Source organism: Thalassophryne amazonica, chromosome 7 (assembly GCF_902500255.1).
Source record: "Thalassophryne amazonica chromosome 7, fThaAma1.1, whole genome shotgun sequence".
NCBI lineage: Eukaryota > Metazoa > Chordata > Actinopteri > Batrachoidiformes > Batrachoididae > Thalassophryne > Thalassophryne amazonica.
Window position 1 is genome coordinate 28,429,115 of NC_047109.1, and position 27,837 is coordinate 28,456,951.

The 27,837-nt window shown below is 41.0% G+C and overlaps 1 protein-coding gene across 1 annotated transcript in view; it reads right to left on the reverse strand.

Annotated features, from left to right (window-relative positions):
- The window catches only part of LOC117513733 (adhesion G protein-coupled receptor B1-like), a 712,829-nt gene that overhangs the window by 253,772 nt on the left and 431,220 nt on the right, over window positions 1-27,837 (reverse strand). The window contains 2 exon segments of the mRNA XM_034173969.1: window positions 609-711; window positions 8,911-8,986. Coding sequence (XP_034029860.1) covers window positions 609-711; window positions 8,911-8,986 — 179 coding nt within the window.

Consider the following 27,837-nt stretch of genomic DNA (forward strand, 5'->3'; position numbering starts at 1 on the left):
ATTATTTCAGATGCTGTTTTGATGCCGCCAGAATATGCAGACTGCGATCAGATGAGGCAAAAACTGCACATAGACCACCGCCAAATGTGCGTTCCATCTCGATGGCACCAAGAGTGTTTTGAACATGTGCAACACACCCGGGACAGCCGAGCGAATGGGACCAAATATGTAGAGTGCTCACAGACTGCTGACCGTAGGTCTTCAGACCGCACCTTAACACTCCCCAATTGTGGCCAGATGTGTCATACTGACGCCATTCGGCCTCAATCGCCGTATGTGTGATGGGGGTATTAAGGAAAGCCAGTGACAGACAGTTACGGAAGATTCTGATTCACTTTCCATTACACGTTAATGGTAATGTAAAAGAAAATGTTAACAAGCAGACTTGTTACAAATCATTTTCTTAAAATGTGCTATTATAAAAAGTGGAATAAAGAGACTTTACAAAAAAGTTTAAGAACTATTGTTCACGTAAAGGGCAAAATTATCATACAAATGTGATAACAATTGTACTTGTGGTAGTTCTGCTTGTTAAGCTCAGCAGGACCTTTTTAATTTTGCCTCTGCAGGCTAAAAGTGGTTTAAAAGAACTCTGCAAAATCACTCACGTTGTAGAGGTGAGAGAAGTCGACTATAACAGGAGCAGATAGGGAAGCAGGCGTCGGTTTGATGGTCACTGACAAAACCTTGGAGTTGAGGACAGTGCTGTTCCTATGATGAAAAAAGACAAACAGGTATGCAGTTATCATTTCTTAGAAACATGAATGGAGATGTCATGAAGTCATAAATGTATATGGACAGGAAATGACATTGAGGAAAGTGTTTATCATTTTACAGATGAATATGTTGGCTTTTAAGGTTATCTATCCTAAAAATCTTACAGTATAGTGACGCCAGGTCAGGTTTCCACATCCATTACACTACTGGCTTTTGTCCTGGTTAGTAAACAACCAGGCACAAAACACATCTATCCTCACCTGTCAATGGTAACCATCTACCTGCTACAACCAGTGCTTGTGTGACCTTGTTCTGCCTTGTCCTTCTCTAGTTGCTGGGGTCCTCAACACTTGGGCACCTTTGTGCTGGATCACAGCCAGAAAAATACACCACATGGATAAAATATTGTAGCTGACATTCCCTTGTGATGCAAGTGACACTCCTCATTTGAATGTCAAGTAACCACACTTTTGACAGAAAACTGTTCCCGCAGATTCTCCAAAATCACCTTGTGCCAAAGACATTTCAGGCCACTGGTTAGTGTCCAAATGTTAAAATCATGTAGCACCAATATCTTAAAGACTTGGATCTTTGTTCGCCTGCAACAATATTGGTATCAGAAAACACCTCTGTCCAGTGAGCCCATGAATGAAAATTTGTGTCCATTATTGCTCAGTCAACAACAAAAACTACATGGAACACTTTGCAGACTCACCTGGATCTGTGGAAATTTCCAGCACCTTTGTGATGTGCAGACACTGAGTCCTGAATGCAAAGCCAAAGTGTGCAATTGTCAAGCATGATTCGGTCCATGCTGCCTTTCAATAGTTTATCTAATGGCGTTTTCAAGGGACTTTATTTTACATTCTGCTCACCTGCTTACTATGCATTGCAATTTCTGCTTTTTATAGGACTATCAATCATGTGGAAAGAGACAATGAGGTGAAAAAAATGGATTGCTACTGGAAATAGTCACACCAAACTCTCAGCAGTTGGACAAACGTGTTCAGCAGTCCACGCTCTGCTTGTGGCTCCTCACGTCATTAACGCATCCTCTATGCACAGCCGCTCCCTCACAATTCCAAAACACAATCAGTCAACTTAAGCTTTTGTGTCACCCAGTCTGCAGCTTTAGAGTCAACTTGTTTTGCTTGAAGAAGAAATCAGACACAGAAAAGGAAAGGAGACACAGTTCAAAGAGAGGGAATGATCCTGTGGGGGGACAGCAGCAAGACTGAAGTTCTTCAGTTTTTGGACGCTATTGCTTTATCTACCTTATTTTAATATGTCAATATAAAGAAGATACCTCCCTCAGGCAGCACAGACTGACAACCAAGTCCAACTGTCTGTCTGTGAGTCTGAAGGACAGACCAACCTTTGCATTAATCATAGGAAGATGCTGCAGCTCAGCACACCCTCTTTAAAGGTGCATGCGAGTCTAATGGCCCAGTCACATGACACACAACGATTCCTGTACGAAGGGAAAAAGTAAAAAAAAGTCACTATTCGTTGAGAAAAGGTGGATGAAAGAGCTTTATCACCGAACAGCCTGCAAAGCAAGAGCGCAAAAGGGACAAAAGAGGAAATTAACAAAACTGAAGCTAACGATCTCGACGCTTTAAACGAAATGTGCCTGGAGCCACAGCTGGAGCAGTGTGTGTCTGCATCTCTGAGTTCCAGGACTCAGCACTGGAACGGCGCTCATAGCACGCGAGTCCTGGAGAAACTGCAAACAGAAGCTGTGGAGATCTGTGTGGACGTCTGCGGACCCACCTCCTTTGGTTCCTAATCCAGAACAAAAGAGGGCTCATCTCCTTCATCATGAGAATCCACACTGTCTGAGGACATGCTGTGCACTCCGTCTTGCTTCAATTTAAAAAATAAATAAATAAATAAAATAAAAATGGTGTGTCATGGTCGCTGATCTATCACTGTATTATATTCTAAACGATATATATTGATTTATAACAGAAAACTGTCAAAAGGGGGAATAAAGATAAGTGTAAAGATGATTGAATATATCAGAGCTTGTGAATGCCGTGCATTGACTCCCCATGTGCGTTTATTCAACCAGCTGCAGCTGATCCACAACGTGAATTCTGTCCAGAACAGCTCTTTATATAATCTTTTAAATTATCTACCCATTGCCACATGTACAGAAGGGCTGGATTGTCATTCCTACACTCATATTGTTATATTTAATAAAAAATAATAAGCACACACAGCAGCTGCTGCTGCCGCTAATGCTGCATTCAAGTAGCATCTGAAATTACACAACTTTTTTGTTGTTTCAAATTCAGCAGTTGCTTGTGGTAAAATATGAGGGCTGTCAATAAAGTAACGGTCCTTTTTATTTTTTTCAAAAACTATATGGATTTCATTCATATGTTTTTACGTCAGACATGCTTGAACCCTCGTGCGCATGCGTGAGTTTTTTCCACGCCTGTCGGTGACATCATTCGCCTGTGAGCACTCCTTGTGGGAGGAGTCGTCCAGCCCCTCGTCGGAATTCCTTTGTCTGAGAAGTTGCTGAGAGACTGGCGCGTTGTTTGATCAAAATTTTTTCTAAACCTGTGAGACACATCGAAGTGGACACGGTTCGAAAAATTAAGCTGGTTTTCAGTGAAAATTTTAACGGCTGATGAGAGATTTTGAGGTGATTCTGTCGCTTTAAGGACTTTTCACGGTGCGAGACGTCGCGCAGCGCTCTCAGGCGGCGTCATCAGCCTGTTCAAGCTGAAAACCTCCACATTTCAGGCTCTATTGATCCAGGACATCGTGAGAGAACAGAGAAGTTTCAGAAGAAGTCGGTTTCAGCATTTTATCCGGATATTCCACTGTTAAAGGAGATTTTTTTAATGAAAGACGTGCGGACGGGTCCGCGCGTCGGGACGCAGCCGCCGCGACGCTCCGCCACAGGAAAAACACCTTTGTTGAAAGCCTTAAGGACAAGTTGGAACATGTCCTGCCTGTTAAACAATTTCTCATATACTCACTCCACTGAAAGCCATCAAAAGCCGCCTGGATTTTACAAATGGTTATCAACACGGAGGTGTTTTTCCTGTGCCGCTGCACCGCGCCGGCTGCGTCCCGACGCGCGGATCCGTCCGCACGTCTTTCATTAAAAAAAAATCTCCTTTAACAGTGGAATATCCGGATAAAATGCTGAAACCGACTTCTTCTGAAACTTCTCTGTTCTCTCACGATGTCCTGGATCAATAGAGCCTGAAATGTGGAGGTTTTCAGCTTGAACAGGCTGATGACGCCGCCTGAGAGCGCTGCGCGACGTCTCGCACCGTGAAAAGTCCTTAAAGCGACAGAATCACCTCAAAATCTCTCATCAGCCGTTAAAATTTTCACTGAAAACCAGCTTAATTTTTCGAACCGTGTCCACTTCGATGTGTCTCACAGGTTTAGAAAAAATTTTGATCAAACAACGCGCCAGTCTCTCAGCAACTTCTCAGACAAAGGAATTCCGACGAGAATTTCCAACAGGCGTGGAAAAACTCACGCATGCGCACGAGGGTTCAAGCATGTCTGACGTAAAAACATATGAATGAAATCCATATAGTTTTTGAAAAAAATAAAAAGGACCGTTACTTTATTGACAGCCCTCGTAATTAATTGTATCCACACAAAAGATTAATTCGTCCCTATATAAGGTGTCTGAGCACACTGAACCTGACTCTCCACCCAGATAAAAAAAATCCAAGCAAACAGGCCCTGTAATTTCCGACGGTACATGAACGCAGCAGCAGCCTCAGCGCTCACAAACCGGCTTCTGCACTGTGTGAAAACACTCAGCTACTCGAACAAAGTCAAATTAAACAATAACTTTACAAAAATCAAACAAACAATTATAAATGTCAAGAACGACAGCAAAACGAAACATGGACGAATTGAGGTTTTCACTGCCGTTCGTTCAAATTTTTCAACAGTTTAAAAATCCTGACGAAGTGCCAGCAGCAGGAGCTCATGAAAGTCAACCAAAGTCCAGATTTCTTGTTTCTTCAGGGCTTCGTTGCCCTTCATTAAGTGCCGTGTGACTGGGCCATTACAGTCATCTGCTATAATATCAAGTGACATATCTTAGCCTAACATATGGTCACATTCATAAGTCCTTAGACATTAACAGTTTTTGTAATATTGCCTCTGCACAACAACACTACAGAGTTGAAATGAAACAACAGCAGGTTGTGCTCCTTGTGCAGACTGTCTGCTTTAATTTAATGAAGACATCACATTAACCACATTAACCATGACCATTTATATTTATAGTGCCTCCATTTTCAGAGGTGAATTACATTTTTTTTATTCAAATAATCACTTCTGCAGCTAGTTTTCTTTGCATAACTCAAGGGACAGTCACCAGCAACAGCTTCACAGCAGAGTAACAGGACAGATTTTTTTTTTTTTTTAAGAAAAGACACACCCTACACTCTCCCATGTCCCGGCTGGCAAACTACAGGTGAAATGTCATATTTTCTTTATAAAGTCCTGCTTTGTGTCACTCTGCTGTTTTGCATGACCTGGTGAAGCAACTAAGTGGTCAGTTCTGACCACCCAAAATATGGCACAACAGAAAGAACAAAACTTGCAGTTCCTGGAATGGCCACTTGGGGTTGGCTCCAAAAAGAAGCAGGCTCCCCCAAAAAACAATCTTAATATGTCAAACCTTAGATCAGAAGTAAACAGCCTGGTACAAAAAATAGCTTTGGTCAATATAGATGGTTCCCTTCCATCACAACAGTAAAGGTGAGGGGACTTTTTCATAACTCATAAATTTGAGCAATACATTTATGCATAATTACAGACATGGTTGCTTTGAGTAACAGGCCATGTGGTCCCACTGTAAGTTGAGCTCAGAGCTCCGATTGCACAAAGGTGAATAGCTGCGTATTTCTGTTGTGAAATTTTTGTGTTATTTAATGTATGTTAGCGTCCTCAACAATTTTAGCAACTGATTATGATCATGATTACTGAGGAAATAAGCAGGTCCTAATTTTAATGCCCACACCAAAGAAAACAGCTTGAAAAACCACTGTCCAAACATAAAAATATGATTTAATAAACACCTAAACCAAGGTTAGCCTTGTAGGGTTAGTCATGTAGGGTATATATATATATATATATATATATATATATATATATATATATATATATATATTCAGTCTGTTGCAAAAGCTGGTCTTTGTCTCATAACTCCAATCACATCCACACAAGGTTGTAAATTGCATTAGAGTTGTCACTGAGATCTTGAAAGCTTCCCTCACTTGCTTCCTGAGTTAGCCTGTTCCAAACAAAATGACAGTAGACTAAAACGTGATGATTTGGACATGTTACACTAAAGGACATAAACACTGGTGAATACTGTGGAGTGTGTAGTCCAGCTTAGTGGGTGTGAAAGCAGGAGTCCAACTATATATTATTTTGGCTCCATATTTTAAGAGTTTGTTTCCAAAATGCAATAAACACATAATTAAAAAAATAGCGAAATAAAAAAGTGACATCATTATGTCAGCGTTATAATGTCTTAATTTTTTGTATGTGACCTCACCATAGATTTCCACAATATTCAAAAAATTCACTCCAAAGAACCCTAATGCCCGTCACACATAGCAAGAATTTGCTGGAAGCCTGCTCGACATGGCAAATATTGCCATAATCTGACACAGTCAGGAGGAAAAGAGGCATGGCCAGCAGTCTCGGAGCCCAGACTGCCTCGTCCACACATGTCAGATCGCATCCAGAGCATATGTAGACAATACAGACTGTTGTCAGACAGCCATAAAAGGCACTGCAGACTGCCCAATCTCCATATGTCTGGATGGCAAACACAGACCAGAGTGCTGTGTTCCTCATGTGCACGTGCGGCTGCAATTATTACTCAGCGATGTGTGTGTGTATGCATAACACTGCATGGACCACTAAGCACGCACGGGGCGCACGTGCGCATGCCTGCCACTGGACAACTTCGCTCTCACATGGTCCTCAGATAACACATGGACCGCTGTCAGGTGTCCCAGATAGTTTTGAGCATGTGCGTCACACTCGGGCCACCGGCTGATTTTGGCCAACTGTGTGGACTTCTGCAGATGGCTGTTAGAATATTTTGGAACTGAAATCCAACACTTTTCGGATGTGCGCTAATTCATAAGTCCAACGACACTCTCTGTGATTTCAGACATGTGTGACGGGGGTAAAAGCATCATGGTTCATTCCACTACCAGAAAAAGATCCAAATGAACATCATCTCATTCTCTTCTTGTTCCTTCAGGATGTAGAATAAATGTACATAACATTCCCCTTAATTCCAGTTGACAATGCATATTTGTGACCTCGCATGTGTAACACATCGAAGGTGGTGGGCACAGATAACCAAAAAATTAACTTCGATAACAGATAATCAGATAAATTAAAAGTTATCTTTGATGAAGATAAACCGATAAACCACCAAAAATGTATCGGAAGTTACAGATAACCGATAAATTCCAGTATTGTCTCTGGTACACTTGTAACTACTAACAAGCTGATTTTTAGTTTTTACACCATGATCACTTTTGAAAGCATTAAAATGGACAACAGACCCAAACAATGAGTCAGCACTTCTGTCTTTGAGCATCCTGCCCCCTGCTGGAAGCTCCTGTTTACTACATGGCTTCCAGCACAGACACAAGCTGAGGAGAGCTATGAAACTCACCTCTCTGCTCAATCACAATGATATGCTGTGAGGCGGAGGAGATCTTGGAAAATAAAGCAATGCTGAGTTACGGTTTGGTGTATAAATAAAATGAATACTGATAGAATAACTGTCAATTCTGTCATTTGTACAAAGTTAAAATATAACATATATCTTATCTTATTAATGTTGAATAATGCACTAATTTTGTAACAAACACAGACAGATCACAAAGGATTCTGGGTAAAATGTGCCTTGGCTAACACTGACTGGTTTGACTCATACATTATGTAAACCAACACGTTATTGTGAGGTGTGTCGTGTGTTGGTGTTTACAGATAAATGTGCTTTTGTAAAACATTCCATTTTTTATTTGTAAAAAAAGGCATTAAAAAAAACAAGCTGTAATTAGATAACCATCTGATATAACCTGTGTCAAAAATAAATAATAGAACACTGTCATGATCTACTGCTGTCAGACGTTCAGTACTTAAGCTGGGTTTACACTGTGCAAGTTTTGGCTCTTTTTCAGATGATTTTTCATTCGTGCGAGAATTTTTTGGATCGCACCGATTTTCAGGTTAATTGCTCGTCCTGCATCATGTAGTATACATGGAGTAACGAGCTGCGTTTAACATCTCACGACCACCTCCTGATCGCCGATCGTATGGTCAGATGAAAATCAAACCTGTTTGATATTCTGGTCAGCCGTCGTTTGGGTATCCCGCTGCTGAAGAGCTACAAGCATCCAACTGCTCGCACTGCGCCTGTGCAAACACTGCAGACCTGTCTTGTAATGTTTTTTTTTGTTGTTTTGTTTTGTTTTTAAACTTTGATGTCTACTGGCCAGTAGATGACAGTAGAGACCATGAAAACTTGCCAAAACAAAATTCCAGATAATCCGTGTCTGCTACATTTAAGATGCATGGAATTTAACAAACACAAACACAATAACAATGTCTATAAACACAGAGAATAACTTGTCCGAAATTAGTTTGGTTAAAATTTGAACAATAAGTTAAAAATGTATGCCTCTGGATGACTTGGGTGATATTGTCAGTGTATCAGTATGGTGTTAAAGGAAATGAATTTTTTATTTATTTTTTTGTGTGTCCAGTTCTCCTTTGCCTGCAGAGGATAGAGCAGTTTCTCCTAGAAGCAGCTCTCTTCTGTTTGCAGAGGGTAGAACTACACATCTGCGATGAAACTTTTAACAGGTAGGTGCTCAACTGATTTTAAATTTTAAAAATGTTTGTAGCGGTTTACTACGTTAACAGTCTAAATATTATCAGACAAAAATTTATTAGAAGATAATTAGTACGATAATGGTTTTTAAAGTTATCTAAAAAGATAATCCGATAATGAAAACATTATCTTCGATAATTATCTGTTATCGGATTATCGGAACTGTGCCCACCTCTGCACATCGATGTTGCCAAATGGGTTTCATGGCCGATGAGACTTCTGGTGAAGGGTGTAACAAACCTCGAGGTGCAAAGAGTGAGCAGTCTTACCTCTGCAAAGACAGAATACTGCCAAGGTTTCTGTACAGAACAATGCCAGTTACAAACGCAGAGGAGTCGCCGGAATCTGTGGGGGAAGACACACACACATATTGGGGAGTTCAGAGCGAGGTGGTGTGAAGCAGCTGAGGGCTTCAGTCCTTGTTAGCATAGTGGCCTTCTACAGAAGAATGCAGGTCAGCTGCCCTCCCTGCGCTCCTGCAGCCCAGCTCTTTCCATTGGAGCTGGCCTACATTACTACTCAGCTATGAACACCACACATGCACTCACTTACATGCATACCCAACTACATGCTCACAACTTCGCCTCCATTCAGTGTGACTTGACATTCACAAACAACAAATGTTAAAAGCTCTCTGAACACATTAAGGAACAAGGAATGGTTAAACTCTTCAGCTTCAATGCCAATTTCCACAAAAGATGACTGTGGACAGTGTGGTTCTTTATTTGTACATGTGATACTGAATAAAGGATTAGTGGGGGAAGTGTTGTGTTCTACCACTATACGTACTGCTCTCACTTCCTTGACTATGTATTTCCTGTCAAACAGGGGGTCCTATCTTACACCCAGTTCTCATTCCTAACAAACACAGTTGTAATTTTCTTTCACACAAAGCACTCACAATCTCAAAGTAGTACTCAATGGCTGTGTTGGTTTTAAAATGAGCTGTGGTCAGGCACAGTGCTGGTGCACTGGTTTAGTGAGAAAGCAGAAAGTAACTGCACCACAGACCACCAAAGACCTGGTCTACAGTCACATGCAGAGATTTGGTGTCATGTACATGACACATTATTCAGATACACCTTACACAGGTGGGTTCACAATGTGCACAGACTCTGTTTGTACACACAGAGATGAATACTGGTGTATCAAACTACAACAAAACTGACGTAAACATAAAAATTAATGAAATAAATGGAAAAATACAAAACTTGAAGAGCTGTGGTTTGTACCATACTGTTTTTCTTCCTCCCAGCATAGCAGTAGCTATGGGATGGCACAGGTGTGGTGTAGAGGTCTGGTTATGTGCTATTGTGGTGACTGAGTGGTCAGTGGAGGGATGGAAGAAAGAGGTGTTCCAGGAGTTAATGCAATTCTTCACCTCAGGGAGCTGTGGTGGATGACTGCTGCTTTCTCTCATGCACTTTGATGCGACACAAACCTCTCACTCCTCAGTTCACCATCTAAATAGTAACATTGTTGCTGCTGGTGCATGCCTCCTAAAGGTAATGGCAGGTAATACTCTGGTTTATTTCATATTATGGCCAAAAACAGGCACATGAATAATTACAATAAGTGACTAAATACACCTTTGCACCCTTTGTCCTATGTTCCACTCAGATGATGTGCAATGTAACCGGTAAAATGGAGCTGTGCATACCCCAAATGTACTTGCTCTCTGCGACTTTGACTGTGTGCCACAGATAGTCAAGACTGAGCCCAGGGTGTGTGCCCCTCTCACCTCAAATTACTGCTGTTCATTCAGTCACAGGAGCTTTGATAAGTTAAGCAACCAAAAAATTAAACAACTGACTCTATCAGTCTTTGAAAATCTGACACATTTTTGAAACTGACACAAAACTTCAAAAGTTTAAGCATTGCTACCTCTCCACATTTACCATGTCAAGTTTATTTATATTGCATTTATTGGTCAAAGTTTGCCAGCTGCTGTCAGAACAGCTGCTGAAAAACAATGAGCACTATCAACCGAAATATCATTCATTTTTTTGCATACAACTAACTGTTATAATTTTAATGTTCAGCATCCACATCCTATAAATAGTCATGACAATTGCATTCATCTGTTTGCCTGTGGGCATGTAGGTCAATAATGATGTGTGGTCAGGCACAGTCGTATGGCAGCAGAAACTGACTGCACCGTAGACCACCAAAAACCTAGGCTAAACTCAAGCATAGAGTTTGGTGTCGTGCAATATTCAGCTGGACCTTACACAGGCAGGTTCACTCTGTTTGTATTCACAACAATCCAATGAACAACAGTTTTTCTTTCATGAGAGATTGGAGTATCTGTTTATATGTTTAAAACTCATTCCTTCCTAAGTGTGGACCAGTGCTTCTTTTTCCAGTCAATAATAAAACATATATGTTTTATTCTGCAGCAGTTGCTGCTTGTGGATACTGTCCTGCTTGTTATGGTTTACCTGTTAAAGTTTATGGTCCACAGTGAGAGAACATAGTACTCCACAGATGTGCTGATTCTGTGTAAGTCGGTCTCGTGTGTTGGCTGACATGCTGCAAGTACCAGACTGCATTTTGAGAAAACATTGTGGAACCCGTGATGATGGTGCACCATGGAGCAAGCATGGAACAAGAGGAGAAAACAGAGGAAATGAAGAGCCATCAAGGAAACAGGCCAGATCCCTCATCCCACAGTGATCATGGGGAATGTCCATTCCCTAAGGAACAAAGTGGATGAACTTCAGGGGCATTTAGAGACTGCTGTGTCATGGGTTTCTTTGAGACATGGCTCACTGAGCACGGCCAAGACACTGACCTATCTATTGATGGCTTTGGCGCCCCATTTCTTCTGGATTGACAAGCAGAAATGATGAAGAAAATTAAAGTAGGCAAGGTATGTTTATGTATATGTTAATAAACAATGCTGTAATGCTGCTTCTGTGACGGTCAGGGAGTGTGTTTGTACATGAGATGGTGAACTCTTCTCAGTGTCACTGTGCCCTTTGCACAGTGCATCAGGAAAGTATTCACAGCACTTCACTTTTTCCACATATTGTTATATCACAGCCTTGATGCACCTTTGGCAGCAATTACAGCATCAAGTATTCTTGAATATGATGCCACAAGTTTGGTGCACCTAACTTTTGGCAGTTTTTCCTATTCCTCTTTGCAGCACCTCTCAAGTTCCATCAGGTTGGATTGGAAGCATTGGTGCACAGCCATTTTCAGATCTCTCCAGAGATGTTCAATCAAATTCAGGTCTGGGCTCTGGCTGGACCACTCAAGGACATTCACAGAGTTGTCCTGAAGCCACTCATTTGATATCTTGGCTGTGTTCTTCAGGTCTTTGTTCTGCTAAAAGATGAACCACCACCCCAGTCTGAAGTCAAGAGCGCTCTGGTGCAGGTTTTCATCCAGGATGTCTCAGCACATTGTTGCATTCATCTTTCCCTCAATCCTGACTAGTCTCCCAGTTCCTGCTGCTGAAAAACATCCACACAGCATCATGCTGTGTGGACCATGCTTTACTGTAGGAATGGTGCCTGGTTCCCTCCAAACATGACGCCTGACATTCACACCAAATAGCTCAATCTTTGTCTCATCAGACCAGATAAATTTGTTTTTCATGGTCTGAGAGTCCTTCAGCTGTCTTTTGGCAAACTCCAGGTGGGCTGCCATGTGCCTTTTACTAAGGAGTGGCTTCCGTCTGGTCACTCTACTATTCAGGCCTGATTGGTGGATTACTGCAGAGGTGGTTATCCTCCTGGAAGGTCCTCCTCTGTTGACAGAGGAATACTGGAGCTCTGAAATAGTGACCATCGGGTTTTTGGTTTCCTCCCTAACTAAGGCCATTCTACCCCGATTACTCAGTTTAGATGGGTGGCCAGCTCTAGAAAGAGACCTGGTGGATCTGAACTTCTTCCATTTACAGATGATGAAGGCCACTGTGCTCATTGGGACCTTCAAAGTACCAGAAATGTTTTTGTCCCCTTCCCCAGATTTGTGCCTGGAGACTGGAGGTCTACAGACAATTTCTTTAACTTCATGCTTGGTTTGTGCTCTGACATGCACTGTCAACTATGGGACCTTTTAGATATACAGCTGTGTGTTTTTCCAAATCATGTCCAATCAACTGAATTTACCCGAGGAGGACTCCAATTAAGCTTTAGAAACATCTCAAGGATGATCAGTGGAAACAGGATGCACCTGAGCTCAATTTTGAGCTTCATGGCAAAGGCTGTGAATACTTATGTACATGTGATTTTTTCTTTTTTCTTTTATTAAATTTGCAAAGTTCTCAAAAAAAAAATCACATTGTCATTATATGGTATTGTGTGTAAAAGTTTGTGGGAAAAAAATGATCCATTTAGGAATTAGGCTGTAACATAAAATATGTGGAAAATGTCCTGCGCTGCGAATACTTTCTAGATGCACCGTACCTACCACAAGTCTACACAGTTTTTTTTTTTTAATCACAGATGTACATACATCTGAAAGCAAATGCCCTTTCTGCCTCCAGCACTATCTTTGATGTAGCTCCTAAATTTCAGTCACTATCACCACATGCACATTGTATCCTTTGGGACTTTTTATTTCTGGCTCCATCTAATGACATACAATAAGGTACGGTGTGACCCATGAAATGCTTGCCACAGGCTTTTTTCAGCCCCTGGGCCACCAGTATAAGACCTCACTCACTCACACTCATCTTCAACCACTTACTGCAATTAAGGGTCACAGGGGTGGTGGAACCTATCCCAGCAGTCATAAGGAATGAGGCGGGGCACACCTTGGACAGGACACCAATCTGTCGCAGGGCCACATATCAACAAACAAACACACTCACACCCACACACACACACACACACCTAGGGATAATTCAAAGTTTCCAGTCCTAACCGGCATGTCTTTGGATGTGGGAGGAAGTCGGAGCATCTCGAGAGAACCCACGCAAACAAGAGAAGAACATGCAAACTGCACACAGAAAGGCCACAGGTTGGAATCAATCCCATGACCTTCTTGATGTGAGGCAATACCCGTGAATGAGAATGTATGTAAGAAAGAAGCTTATGCTTCTTCAGCCTGGAAGCAACACAGCAGAGCTAAATTTAATGGCACCAGTGCAGGATTAAATAAAGTCGTTTTGCTGAAATGTCTCACAGCAAACCCAGACGTGGCTGTCAAAGTGTGGCCAACATCTTTAAGGGATTCCAAAAGGTTTATTTCACTCTGACACATGTACATGTGATGTGACATTAATTATGATTTTCTTTCGTGATATTTACACTCATGGAGGAAAGAAGTATCATAACAGATAAGTTATAAAATAAATATCTTCATTAAGCCTGTGACTCACTGACATCACAGAGATGTTCATTTCTTCATTTATTCTGCTTTTGTAAGCTCCAACAACCACCTCTTTCAGTTAAAGTTTGTTTGGTGTGTGTGTGTGTGTGTGTGTGTGTGTGTGTGTGTGTGTTGGGGGCATTTAAATGTACAAGAAAGTAGAGAAGAAAATTTGTCAAAAGTTGTCAGCTGGACCACATGAAGGCACAGACAAGCCTGGAGCGAGGAGAAGGTTTCTCTTTCCAGCTGCAATGCCAAAGGCAAAAAACACAACCCCATCTGCTGGGCCATCTGAAGACATCCAGCTGTCATGCTCCACAACACTGCAAGGCAGCCTAAGCGCACGTGGCAGTGTGGTGGGCAGGAGGCGGCAGAGGCAGTAGCTCCAAAGCATCAGCTGAGCTCTCATGGGCATCAGGGGAAGAGAAAAAGATGTGTGCCTGTGTGAGAGGCATGAAGTATTACATGTCCTGCTCATCCTCTCTTTGGCTGGCCCATCCAGTATGCTCAGCCAGACTGTCTACACCCAGCAAGATGTAGCCTGGAGGGGCTTGAAGCAGCCATTCAATAAGTTATGTGTCTGTGCTATAACTACACGCTGTAATTGAAAGAGTTCTGTCCATATTCACTACATTATTTAGTGTCATGTGTGCTGAAAATCTCCTGGCAGGAGTGTAAATGTCCTCTTGCACACAGTCTTGTGCAAACTTCATTCTTCACACGGGTGAATAGATGAAATGTCATGACAAAGATAAAATTCATGACATGGGCATGAACTGTGAAACACTCAGCGTAAATCCTTCCACTCCAATGTCAACTTTGCACTTGCTGGGTCACATGGAAGTTTGTTCTAGAAGTGATGCCCAAGCCATTAATGGTAAGAGGAAAATGGACAGACAGCCACTGAAAACCTGTGCTGTCTCAACTGACTTATGCTCTGTCAAACAGGAAACAAATTTAAAGTCAAAGAAATGTAAATTTTGAGTAGTAGCTGTCAACTATCGCATCGTGTGCTTTGAATATATACATACAAACATTGTACATACACACACACACATATATATATATACATACACACACACACACATATATATATATATATATATATATATACATATATATATATATATATATATATACACACACACACACTAGCGTGTTGCCCATTGGGGATCCATGGGCAACAACATGGGCAACATTATTATGATTATTATTATCAGTATTATTATTTAATTTTATTATTACATCATCTGTGTTTCTTTATTTGTCTGTCTGTCTATCTGTTAGCAGGATTAGATCAAAATGAACCAGAATCAGATCTGGATTCTGGATCAAGATTTCCCTTTATATACGCTTTCAAGGATTTCTTCAAAACTCCTTCAGGGATTCTCACCAAATTTGCACCACAAATAGATATTAGGGCATGAAAGATGCCACTGAATTTTGCAGGTGATCCGGATCCGGATTGGCAGACGTCAGAAATCTGATTGCTTTTGTAAATTCTATTTTGTCATTTGATTTTTAAATGGACCACAATGGAATTAAGTGTTTTCACTTTCCATCCATGTATTTTTAACGTATTTACAATTATATTATGTAATTGTTTTCACTCGGTATAACAATAACAACACTGTTATGCTGCGTTCACACCGGGCGCAATCACACGCCACAAATTTGCAGTGGTCGCGTGGCGACAGACGCGCCACCATCGTGTGTCGCTCTGCTTTTGCTGCGAAAATTCACCCTGGTGCGTCATCAAATAGGAGGAGCTTCCATTCCGCTCGCCGGCTCGGCTGTCAGTCAAGTTAACATGACGGACCTTGATCACACGGAGCGAGTTGTTGTGGAAAGCTCCCAATACAGGGATTATCATTATTTGCTGCAGGAGCTGCGTCTGGATGACGGCTGATTTCAGCGGTCCTTCCAACTCTGCGGGACCCAGTTTGAGGACCTCCTGTCCCATTCACGCGCGCACATGTAAAGAATAAAAAAAAAGAAAGAAACTCCGCTGCTTGCTGCGGGGCTGCAGCTTGCTCTTCCCCCAAAAAACTCTGTCATAATTGTGTTTAGAAACCAATTACCATTTGTTTTATTATACATCTGTGTAGTTAATTAATAAAATATTCTCCACAGACAATTCGCTCGAGCACGCACGTAAAAAAAAAGAAAAGGAAAAAATTCCGCTGCTTGCTGCCGGGTTGCTGCTCGCTCCAAAAACTCTGTCATAATTGTGTTTAGGAACCAGTCACCATTTGTTTTATTATAGAGGGTTTTCAATCACGTGACAGATTTGCTGCAGGACAGGTGCCATCTCCATTCTGGATTACAAGGAGGCTGGCGCGTGATAAAAAATGGAGAAAATGTACGGTTATTGCAATGCTTTAAATCCTCAAGATAAAGCTATTTATCATGATAGATGTGTAGCAGTTGGTTCAGTGGATCCGTATCTTATACCAGATAGTGAATTTAGTAGTGATGTAACAAACTGGCTGACAGTGACACACTGTGATATTGTGAACTAGTAAGCTGCCAACCAGGTCAGCCTCGCCAGCCTCCTGCAGAGCATCACAGCACAGCTCTGAAAGCGGAGGTCGTCTTGAAGTCCTGAGCGATTTCTCTCACCAGGCGCTAGAAGGGCAGCTTGCGGATCAGCAGCTCGGTGCTCGAGGACCACGATGTAAATAAGCATCCGTATTGGAAGCGTTCTTGTGTTCTCCTCAGCAGTATTTTTATGTATTCTTATATCATTTTATTGCCGAATAAACTAAAATAAAATTCTGGTAGCAGTGGATTTCTGTTAGCAGCGGATCTCTCGCAGCGCCACGGTGCCGCGAGGCTTGTTCACACAGACGTTGAAGCTTCTGCAATTGTTCGCCAAATGCACATAGCGTATCACAGCGGCCACCGTGTCGTAATCCAGAATGGGCGCGGGACACTAAATGACGTGACCGATACATCACATGAAAACCCTCTATACATTTGTGTAGTTAATAAGTACAATAATGTCCATGGACGATTCGCTCGCACACGCACGAATACAAAAAGAAACTCCGCTACCTGCTGCAGGGCTGCTGCTCACTCCCACCCCACCCCCCCCCCCCCCCCCCCCCCCCCCCCCCCCCCCCAAAAAAAAACCTGTCATAATTGTGTTTAGAAACCAGTCACCATTTGTTTTATTATACATCTGTGTGTTAATAAGTAAAATAATCTCCATGGACGATTCGCTCACGCGCGCACGTAAAGTACAAAGAGAAAGAAACTCAGCTCCGCTGCTGTGGGGCTGCTGCTCGCTCCCAAAACTTTGTCATAATTGTGAAATAAAGGACAAAAGAGACATACGTCTTGCTCACAGGCTGCTACCAGATACAGGACATGTTCACATCTTCAGTCAAACTCCAGACATCTCCACATCACTACATATACAGTCCCTGATTGGTCATCGCGGTGCGACGAGACGAAAAAGTTCAGATTTTTCAACTTAGGGAGGAGTGTAATGCAACGCTTGGTGCATTGCACCACAATGCCCATTGTTCACTGTTGTTAGCTAATATCAGTAATTTCTCCAAAAATATTAGTCCTGTCAACTTTTAGTTTTTGCAGCATTCATCCTTGACCAAAATACATAAGCATACCAAACAGCAAATGTCAGCTCTCTCTGTTCCGTGATCAAAGCCATACGCACACACATAGGCACGCACACCGAGGCCACTTGGCTATTATGATATATATATATATATATATATATATATATATATATATATATATATATATATATAGATATATATAGATATATAGATATAGATATATATATAGATAGATAGATAGATACACACACACATCATACATTTACATACACACTCACTGGTCACTTTATTAGGTATACCTTGACACACTTTTCCTTCACAAGTGCCTTAACTCTTCATGGCATAGATTCAACAAGGTGTGAGAAACATTCCTCAGACATGTTGGTCCAGATTGACATGATAATTTCATGCAGTCGCCCATTCAACCAGTCTGCCCATTTTCCTCTGACCTCTGACATCAACAAGGCATATTTGTCTGCACAACTGCCACTCACTGGATAGCTTCTCTTTTTTCAGACCATTCTCTCTAAACCCCAGAGATGGTTATGTGTGAAAATCCCAGTCCATCAGCAGTTTCTGAAATACTCAGGCCAGGCTGTCTGGCACCAACAACCATGCCACGTTCAAAGTCATTTAAATCCCCTTTCTTCCCCATTCTGATGCTCAGTTTGAACTTCAGCAAGTCATTTTCACCACGTCTAGATGCTTAAATACATCGCGTTGCTGCCATGTGATTAGTGAATTAGCTATTTGTGCACCAACGAGCTACTGGATCCAAGCATTGCTTCAATGCTTCATGGTTTCAATGTGGAGCCGCCCTGCAGAAACGGTCGATTACAGACCAAACCCTGAATATCCGACTTTATTTGTACGTCGTATGACTCTGAAACTCGGAAAAATCCGTATAATTTACGGACTATAGGTTGACATGAAAACCACCGAAAAGCTGTGTTCACCGCAGGACACGTTCGGCACTATTCGGGATTATTCAAGATATTTTTTTACCGATGACGAACAATGCATAAGAAACGCAAGAACGAGAATCGTCCTCCATTCCGTTCACACAACTCGAAACGCGAGTCTGGTCAGAATTAATAACTTCAAAATGAATCGCCGCTTTAAATAAATGACACCTCTTTCCAAACGCTGTAATACAGACCAAGAAACTACAATCGACTAAAACATTTTTTTCCTCCCCAAAATGAAATGTGCTGTATTTTGTTTTCAAATTACATCCTGAAGTGAAGCACAGCAGCTGTAAGAGCTCAGCTCAGATATATGGAAACACATTCGTGCCAATAATGTCTGAAAGGAAATGCTTTTGACAAAACTACAGATTTTGTTTATTCCTATTTATGTCCATAGATCAAGGATTCACCATGTAGAGTTTATTATGTCCAAACTTTAAGGATCCAGTGACCAATTTCATATTTATTTACTTTAAGACTCAATAAAATGTTCAATTTCAATTCAATTTACTCAGCTTATAAAGTGCCAAATCACAACAAAATCTAAATATACTAAAACAAATACATCACAATTGTACACATATGAAATTGTGGTATGTGTACTATTGTGACGTATTTGTTTTAGTACATTTAGTCATGGACATGAATATTGTTATTTTGATATGAAACAGGATAACAAATGACCTGCCAGTGGTTTTATATTTGATTTCATAGTGTTTCAGTTGAAAGTTACATTTTCAAATATATGAAATGTTCATTTACATTTTCAAATAAAACTGTGCTTTTAAGCGGCTTTTGAATTCATTTTTGGGTTTCACATATACCATGCGATTAATCATGATTAATCACATAAAGTCATTGAGTTAATGCGATTAAGATTTTTTATGTTTGCCCACCCCTAATATATATATATATATATATTTTTTTTTTTTTTTTTTTTTTTTTTTTTCCTGTCATTGCATGTTCTGTTCATCTTCTCATCTTGTGTTGTGCTTTTTTGTTTTGACATGATAGTATGGCAAAAAAAAAGGCAGTCACTGCACTGACTGGTCTGCTTGGGGTTTCTTTCGATTGTAATAATAATAGTTATAATAATAATAATAATAATAATAATAATAATAATAATAATAATAATAATAATAATAATAATAATAATAATAATAATAATAAAAGCTGTGGGAGATTTGTCTTAATACTGTTACCAAGATGCTTGCTCATGGGGTGGATAAAGGTGGAGAGCTTATTCCTGTACAGCACGTTCTGGTGATTGACACTGTATGAATAGGTTTAAACTGAACCTGAAAGAGATGGGACACCCCAGCAACCTTGTCTACTGCCATATTGAAAGCAGACAAAACTGGGAGGTTTACTGGCAAGTTAATGGATCTATACCAACCTGTCTGAGTGTGCCAGTGGAGAGCAGGCACCAAAGCCCCCTGAGATGAAGTTGTAAGGCCAAGTTTTGTGCTATTCCAATCAAGTTATTTTTATGTCTTGTCCATGCTTGTTTTCAATTCAGTTTCATTACATATACAAGCACACGGTCTGCATGCCGTGAGCCTGCTTACGTAAGGCAACATCTAAATATTGTGCTGTACAAATCAGAGACCTCTGTGCTGGACTTACACTTGCTATTTACACAGCATGGGTGGTGAATGTGAAAATGACAAATGCTTCAGTTGTGCATACAAATGACACTTTGGTTGGTCTTCTACTTTGTGCCATGTGAAAGATGAATGTCTTACATATGTGCATGTACAACCCCAATTCTAATGAAGTTGGGACATTGTGTAAAATATAAATAAAAACAGAATACTATGATTTGCAAATCCTCTTCAACCTATATTCAATTGAATACACCAGAAAGACAAGATATTTAATGTCAACTGATGCAATATTTGGGCAAACTATTGCTCCATTTTGAAAAAAGGATGCCTGCAAACACATGTCAAAAAAGTTGGGACAGGGCAACAAAAGACTGGAAAAGTTGATGAATGCTCAAAGAACACCTGTTTGGAACATCCCATAGGTGAACAGGTTAATTGGAAACAGGTGAGTGTCATGATTTGGTATAAAAGGAGCATCCCCAAAAGGCTCAGCCATTCACAAGCAACGATGGGGCGAGGATCACCACTTTGTGAACAACTGCATGAACAAATAGTCCAACAGTTTAAGAACAATGTTTCTGAACGTCCAATTGCAAGGAATTTAGGGATTCCATCATCTACAGTTCATAATATAATAAGAAGATTCAGAGAATCTGGAGAACTTTCTACACGTAAGCAGCAAGGCTGAAAGCCAACACTGAATGCCCTGTGCCTCAGGCGGCACTCCATTAAAAACCGACATTCATTGTGTAAAGGATCTTACTGCATGGGCTCAGGAACACTTCAGAAAACCATTGTCCGTTAACACAGTTTGTCGCTACATCTACAAGTGCAAGTTAAACTCTACCATGCAACCAAAAGCCATACATCAACAACATCCTGAAACCCCGCCGCCTTCTCTGGGCCTGAGCTCATTTGAAATGGACAGACGCAATGTGGAAAAGTGTTGCTGTGGTCTGATGAGTCCACATTTCAAATTGTTTTTGGAAATCATGGACATTGTTGTCCTCCAGGACAAAAGAGGAAAAAGACCATCAGATTGTTACCAGCGCAAAGTTCAAAAGCCAGCATCTTGTGATGGTTATGGGGGTGTGTTAGTGGCCCATGGCATGGGCAACTTACACATCTGTGATGGCACCATCAATGCTGAAAGGTACATCCAGGTTTTGGAGCAACACATGCTGCCATTCAAGCAATGTCTTTTTTCAGGGATGTCCCTGCTTATTCAGCAACACACTGCCAAGCCACATTCTGCACGTGTTACAACAGCGTGGCTCGTAGTTAAAAGAGTGCGGGTACTCTGACTGGCCTGCCTGCAGTCCAGACCTGTCACCCACTGAAATGAGTGGCGCATTATGAAGCACAAATACGACAACAGAGACCCCGGACTTTTGAACAACTGAAGTTGTGCATCAAGCAAGAACAGGAAAGAATTCCACTTACAAAGGTTCAAGAATTAGTGTCCTCAGTTCCCAAACTGAGTGTTATTGAGTGTTGTTAGAAGGAAAGGTGATGTAACACAGTGGTAAACATACCACTGTCCCAGCTTTTTTGAAACGTGGTGCAGGCATCCATTTCAAAATGAGAAACTATTTGCACAAAACAATAAAGTTTATCAGTTTGAACATTAATATCTTGTCTTTGTGGTGTATTCAATAAGTATAGGTTGAAGAGGAATTGCCAGTCATTGTATTCTCTTATATTTACATTTGACACAACGTCCCCAACCTCATTGGAATTGGGGTTGTACAGTATGACATTAAAATAACAATGCTTGTTATCAAGCACATATTGTACCCTTCCTGTTTGAGGTTGCAAAATGCAAAAATTGAGGGTGTCTCCTGCTATCCATGGATGTTTCAGTTAAGTTATTAAACATAAACAAGTGCATAAACAAGTCAACAACAGTAATTGTCCAAAGTTCAAAGTTCTTTTTTAGTCATCTCCTTTAGGAGAAATTTAGTTTGGTGCATGAGGGGGCTCACCTGCACAGACAATAAAAACAGGACCAGCCTTTACACAGTAAAAGCCACAAAAATAAATATCACCAACAATAAAATAACATAACTAACCCAAAAACACCTTAAAATCACTGTAATCAACCCAGTATATACTACTAAAACCACACAGCCATTTATCACTCGCCATTCAACTGAAAAATGTGCAAAATTTATCCTATGACATAAGTACAATTTAAGCTTGTTCATTAATAAGCTTAATAGACAACGTGTGAGTTGATGCAGACACATGGCAGTGAAGGACAGACTGTTAATCTGGTTTATGTGATTAACAAAAACATTTAAAATCAACTTTTCAACTTCAAGTCTTGTGTTTTAAAATGTAAATGGACTGCATTTATATAGCGCTTTTCTATCTGCATCAGGCGCTCAAAGCGCTTTACAAATAATGCCTCACATTCACCCTGATGTCAGGGTGCTAACATACAGGTACTCACTACACACCCGGAGCAACTTGGGGATTAAGGACCTTGCCAGGGACCCTTAGTGATTTTCTGATTTAGGCTGGGATTTGAACCGAGGATCCTCTGGTTTCAAGCCCAATGCTTAACCACTAGACCATCACCTCCCCTAAATGTACTATTGCTTGTCAGTCTTGAGCATTAACGACTGGGAGAAGAAGAAATTACTGTATTTATTTAAGCAGTGCTTTTGATTGACTTAATAAAAAAATTATTTAGGGTGAGCATACTTTCATTACTAAAAGCTCGGGGGATGGGTCTTCCAAAAAGCAGATACAGCATATAACTATATATCAGTTAAATGAGGAGTTAGCTGGTACTGCTAATATAAGTTTCAGTATATGATGAACAAATGAATAAAATATTAAAGCAATTCATGTTTTTAGAAAGAACTCTTAATACACTTCCATTTGGTGTATAACAAAACTGAACTTACATTTGGGCTAAATATAAAATTTCTCAGGGATGTTGTGCATTGCCAGGCAGCTGAATATCTCATTGTGTTTTAGGGTACCCCATTGTAGTGAGCCAAAATCACCACTGCATTGCAAAAAAAAAAAAAAAATTAAGGTAACATCTGAAATCATGTTTGGTCGGGTTTAAGGCATTACCAAAAAGAGAGTGGCTATACGCCCAACTGTTGGGTCAATAAAGTAAATTTGTGAGCATATATGTCCAACCACAACCGACCAATGAGCGTGCTTGTAAACTTACTTCCGTCGTCATTAACAGGCTTCCGTTCAAAATACATATGAAGTTTGTCTATTTTCATCCATTGCGGCGTTTTTGCAGTAATTAAAGACGGCGCTTGTTAAATGTCAAACATATGCCGCAATAGAGCCTTAAAAAGTGGTGTAAAAAACGTTGCTTAGATGTACAAAACATGTCAAATACACGATCATGTTTGGGCGAATAAGATAAGACATTATATTTATCTGCCCAACAGTTGTGCATGTAACGTTCAATGTATGACTCATCTGCCCAAACGGTTGGGCGAATAAGATAAGACATTATATTTATTTGTCCAACGGTTGGGCGTATAGCCTTTGCCTACCAAAAATCTGTCTGGTGCTTGTGGACCATATTTGGCCCATGGCCTATAACCAGGTATCTCTAGATCTCAAAGGCCAAAGACCCAGACGCACATGAATGTTACTACTGAGATGACAGAAAGCTGATGTCTTAATGTAACCAGATGCACAAATTGTCAACGGTCAAATGTTTGATCATGTGTATGACTAATCTTTCACAAATCTTTACAATCTCCAGTCTGATCAATGAATATCTGTTACAGCAGCTATAACAACAACAGGAACAAAAAATCCTGCAACAAGAGCTTGTGTGCTCGATGCTTATAGACATCAACTGCACCATCAGATTCTGTCTGGACTTGGCAACCTGCCAGCTGCAGCTCTCATTGTTCCTAAACTGACCATGGCCAGATAATCCACTTTCCTGTGTGGATTTACTTTAGTGGCTAGTTAATAGATACTGTAAAGTGTTGAGGCTTTCTGACCACCAAAGACATTCCTTTCCATTCTCTGTGCACACAGCATGCTGTCAAGTCTAAATGTTCCAGGCATGACCACAAGGCTTCATTCGTTCAATACAAAGTTAAAAGGATTTTAGCTGACGTAATGAAGTCCAAGCTAGTATACGAAAGGGCTGTTGTTGTGACACTGTCACCGTGGAAATACATCTCTCAGTTGGAGATGGAACTGTCTCTAATTGGCCCTGATTGGCTCCTGTTGACTCTTGATTAGCAATAATGACCTCATTAGCAAGCTGGCAGCACAAGACTGTTTTTAAATGCTAAAAACAGGTCGAATGACAAATATCACAAATGTGACTAAAGGCAGGGTGATGAATATCTGCCTGCTCAGCTGGCAACACACAGCTATACCAACCAAAAAAAAAAACAACATACGGATCATGAAGCTGGCAAACAATTTGTACTTGGGTCCATATATTTTTGGGCACTGACAAGGTGTGAATGTTAGGGCCCTTTCACACATAGTGCAAATTTGGTTGATTTGTGCATAAAGTGCGCATGAAGCAGGAATCCTGTGCAAAATCACAGCTGCCTCGTACACCTGTTGCTACAACTATATGCACACACCAGCAGCTGAAAGACAGAGTGTGCTCTGTGCGAGGCCCATCAAACCCTCTTGCAGCAGTGTGTCGGCCAAATTTCAGGTGACACGCATGAACATCAAACACCGCTTGCAAGGCACTTAGAAATGTGTGGACATTTGCACTATTAACACAACAACAGTCAGCAGACAATTACTGTTGTGCTGACAGTGAATTTGTCTAAGTGCCCCACGAGTGTGGCTTTGGTCTGTATGCTGATCTGACAGGTGGTGTGGCCTCCGACATAAGTGCTGTGGAGATCTGTTGTTCTGGACGTCCCAGCTGGACAACACATACTATGTGTAGACGGACATGGACTAACAACTGCCCACTGTGACACACGTGTGTCTGCTGCTGTCATCATGTGGCCATAAATAAAAACATATCACATATCACTACAGCGAGCACGCACGCATGCTGCAGCCCTTTGACAGATCATAACACGCAGCAGGCAATCTGTCACCCTCGCCCACATGAGCTCTGTTCCACATGGCACTATGTCAGTCCTGCAGCGCGCAGGCAGTCTGTACACGCGCCAGCAGATGTGGACATGATGAGACGAGCGAACTGCTTCTTATTCATGTCATTTCATGACTGTACATCTGTGACCATGGGACATCTACAGAGGAACAGATGGATCATATTTGTATTGCCCACTTGATAAGAGGGATTCAATATAATGCAGTGTTCTTATATGGTGTGTGGTTTTATTTTTTTAAATACGTCCATGCCCTTCCTGATATCAGGCAGTTTCCTGCACCTTTCACAAGCCAGCAATGGTGGCTCACTAGTAAAGTTTCTGACTTGCAATCAGAGCTTTTGGAAAGCGCGGGTTTGAATCCCGTGGGTGACGTATTTTTATTTATTTATTCTTTTTTATTTTCACAGGAGCTGTGCGATGTGGTTACACATCATGCAGCTGCTCGCACTGTGTTCCCACGTGCACAAAACCATTGCAACATGTATTTTTAAATTTTTTTTTATTTTTTTCTTCACAGCAGCTGGACGATGTGGTTACACATCGCACAGCTGCTGGTACTGTAGCCCGATGCACAAACCATTGCACCGGTATTGTGCATGCCTGCCTTTCGGCGCGATGCTTCGTGGTGCGCTCATGCGAGCTCTACCACCATGAGTCACCCTGAGTTGTACGTATTCGAACTATGTGTGAAGGGGCCCTTAGCAATCGCTCGCAGCATTTTAGCCCGTAAAGCAAAAATCAACTTAATTTAAGTTTACTGAGCTTTCAGTCTATGTCAATGTTAATGTCAATTTTATTTATATAGCACATTTACAACAACAGCAGCTACCCAAAGTGCTTCACAGTAAAAACAATATCAAAAACCATACCACCAAAACAGAGCATTAAAATTCCAAAATATACAAAAACACAGGAAACCGGACACACACAGCTTAAATTGTATTAAAAGCCAAAGCATAAAAATAAGTCTTAAGAACAGATTTAAAAGACTCTAGAGATGGAGCAGCTCTGATGTGCATAGGCAAACTGTTCCAGAGTTTAGGTGCAGCCACTGAAAAAGCCTGATCACCTCGAGTTTTTAATCGAGATCTGGGCACATTTAATAAAAGCTGGCTTTCTGACCTCACTGATGTGACCGGAACATAAGGAGTCAAAAGCTCATAGAGGTATTCGGGAGCCAAACCATTTAAACACTTGAACACAAGCAGCAGGATCTTAAAATCAATCCTAAATGTGACTGGGAGCCAATGGAGCGAGGCCAACACAGGGGTGATGTGCTCTTGTTTCCTCTTCCCCATGAGCAGTCGTGCAGCAGCGTTCTGAACCTGCTGCAGATGCTTTAGAGACAACTGGTCCAGGCCACAGTAGAGTGAGTTACAATAATCTAAACGAGATGTTATAAGCAAATGAATAACTTGCTCAAAATCACACGCTGGGAGGTAAGCCTTCACTTTTCTCAAAATTCTAAGTTGGTAGAAACTGGCCTTTACCACAGAATTAATTTGCTTGTCCATTTTGAAGGAGCTGTCAAAAATGACCCCCAAATTTCTGATAGAATCATGCACACAGGAAGACAAAGGACCAAGCACATCATATGAGCCAGATGACCATGCAGGGCCAAAACTAACTATTTCAGTTTTATTCTCATTGAGAATTAGAAAGTTTTGAGCCAACCAAGTTTTCACTTCCTGCAGAAAATTTACCAAAATAGTCAGAGAATTTGATGGGAGCTTAAGTGGCAGATAGATTTGCAGGTCATCAGCATAAAAATGAAAGGCCAAGTTGTATTTTCTGAATATGGTGCCAAGTGGCAGCATATACAGTGAAAAAAGAGCAGGACCCAAAACAGAGCCTTGTGGAACACCATAATTTAAGGGTGCTGAGCTGGACTGGAGTGGCCCAAGGTGCACAGAGAAACTACAGTCTCTAAGATAAGATCTAAACCACTCCAGTGCTGTGCCTTTAAAACCTGCATAATACTCCAGACGGGACAGTAAAATACAGTGATCAACCATGTCAAAGGCTGCAGTCATGACTTGTATCCTGGCAAACCTGAGCCCTATGTCTTTTAAACGAAGTCGTTCTCTTTTCCTTTCAAGTATGAAGTTATGATGGCTCAAACTACACACAGAAGTGACTTACACAGTATTTCTTTTCACAGTCACTGAAGCTTGTTCAGCCCCGTTTTCACTTTCACTGACATGCATCCTGGCAATTTATAGTCTGTACCTGTGAGAAACCAGCATGTAAAGATCATGGTTGCAGTTTCTCCTATGCGCATGACAAAACAAAATTGACTACTTCTGTTTTGTCAGATTCTTGAAATAAGAAAAACCATAAACCTAACATTATTCCACAACACTTAATTCCCAACGATGAGTTCTATGTATTCCTTACAACTCGCGTCTCTGGACAAAGAAAAGTTGCACATCTTAAACTTTTTGAACATACTGAACTTTTCCTCCACATGCAAAATTTCCTCATGCCTTAAATAAACAGAAAATAAAAGTAAGTCCCTTCAACTGCTAACTTGTTTCAGGATCACCACAGCAGTTCCAAGTGGGGGTCCACCCGGGTTAAATTCAATTAATTCAACATGATTTAGAAAGGCACCCACCT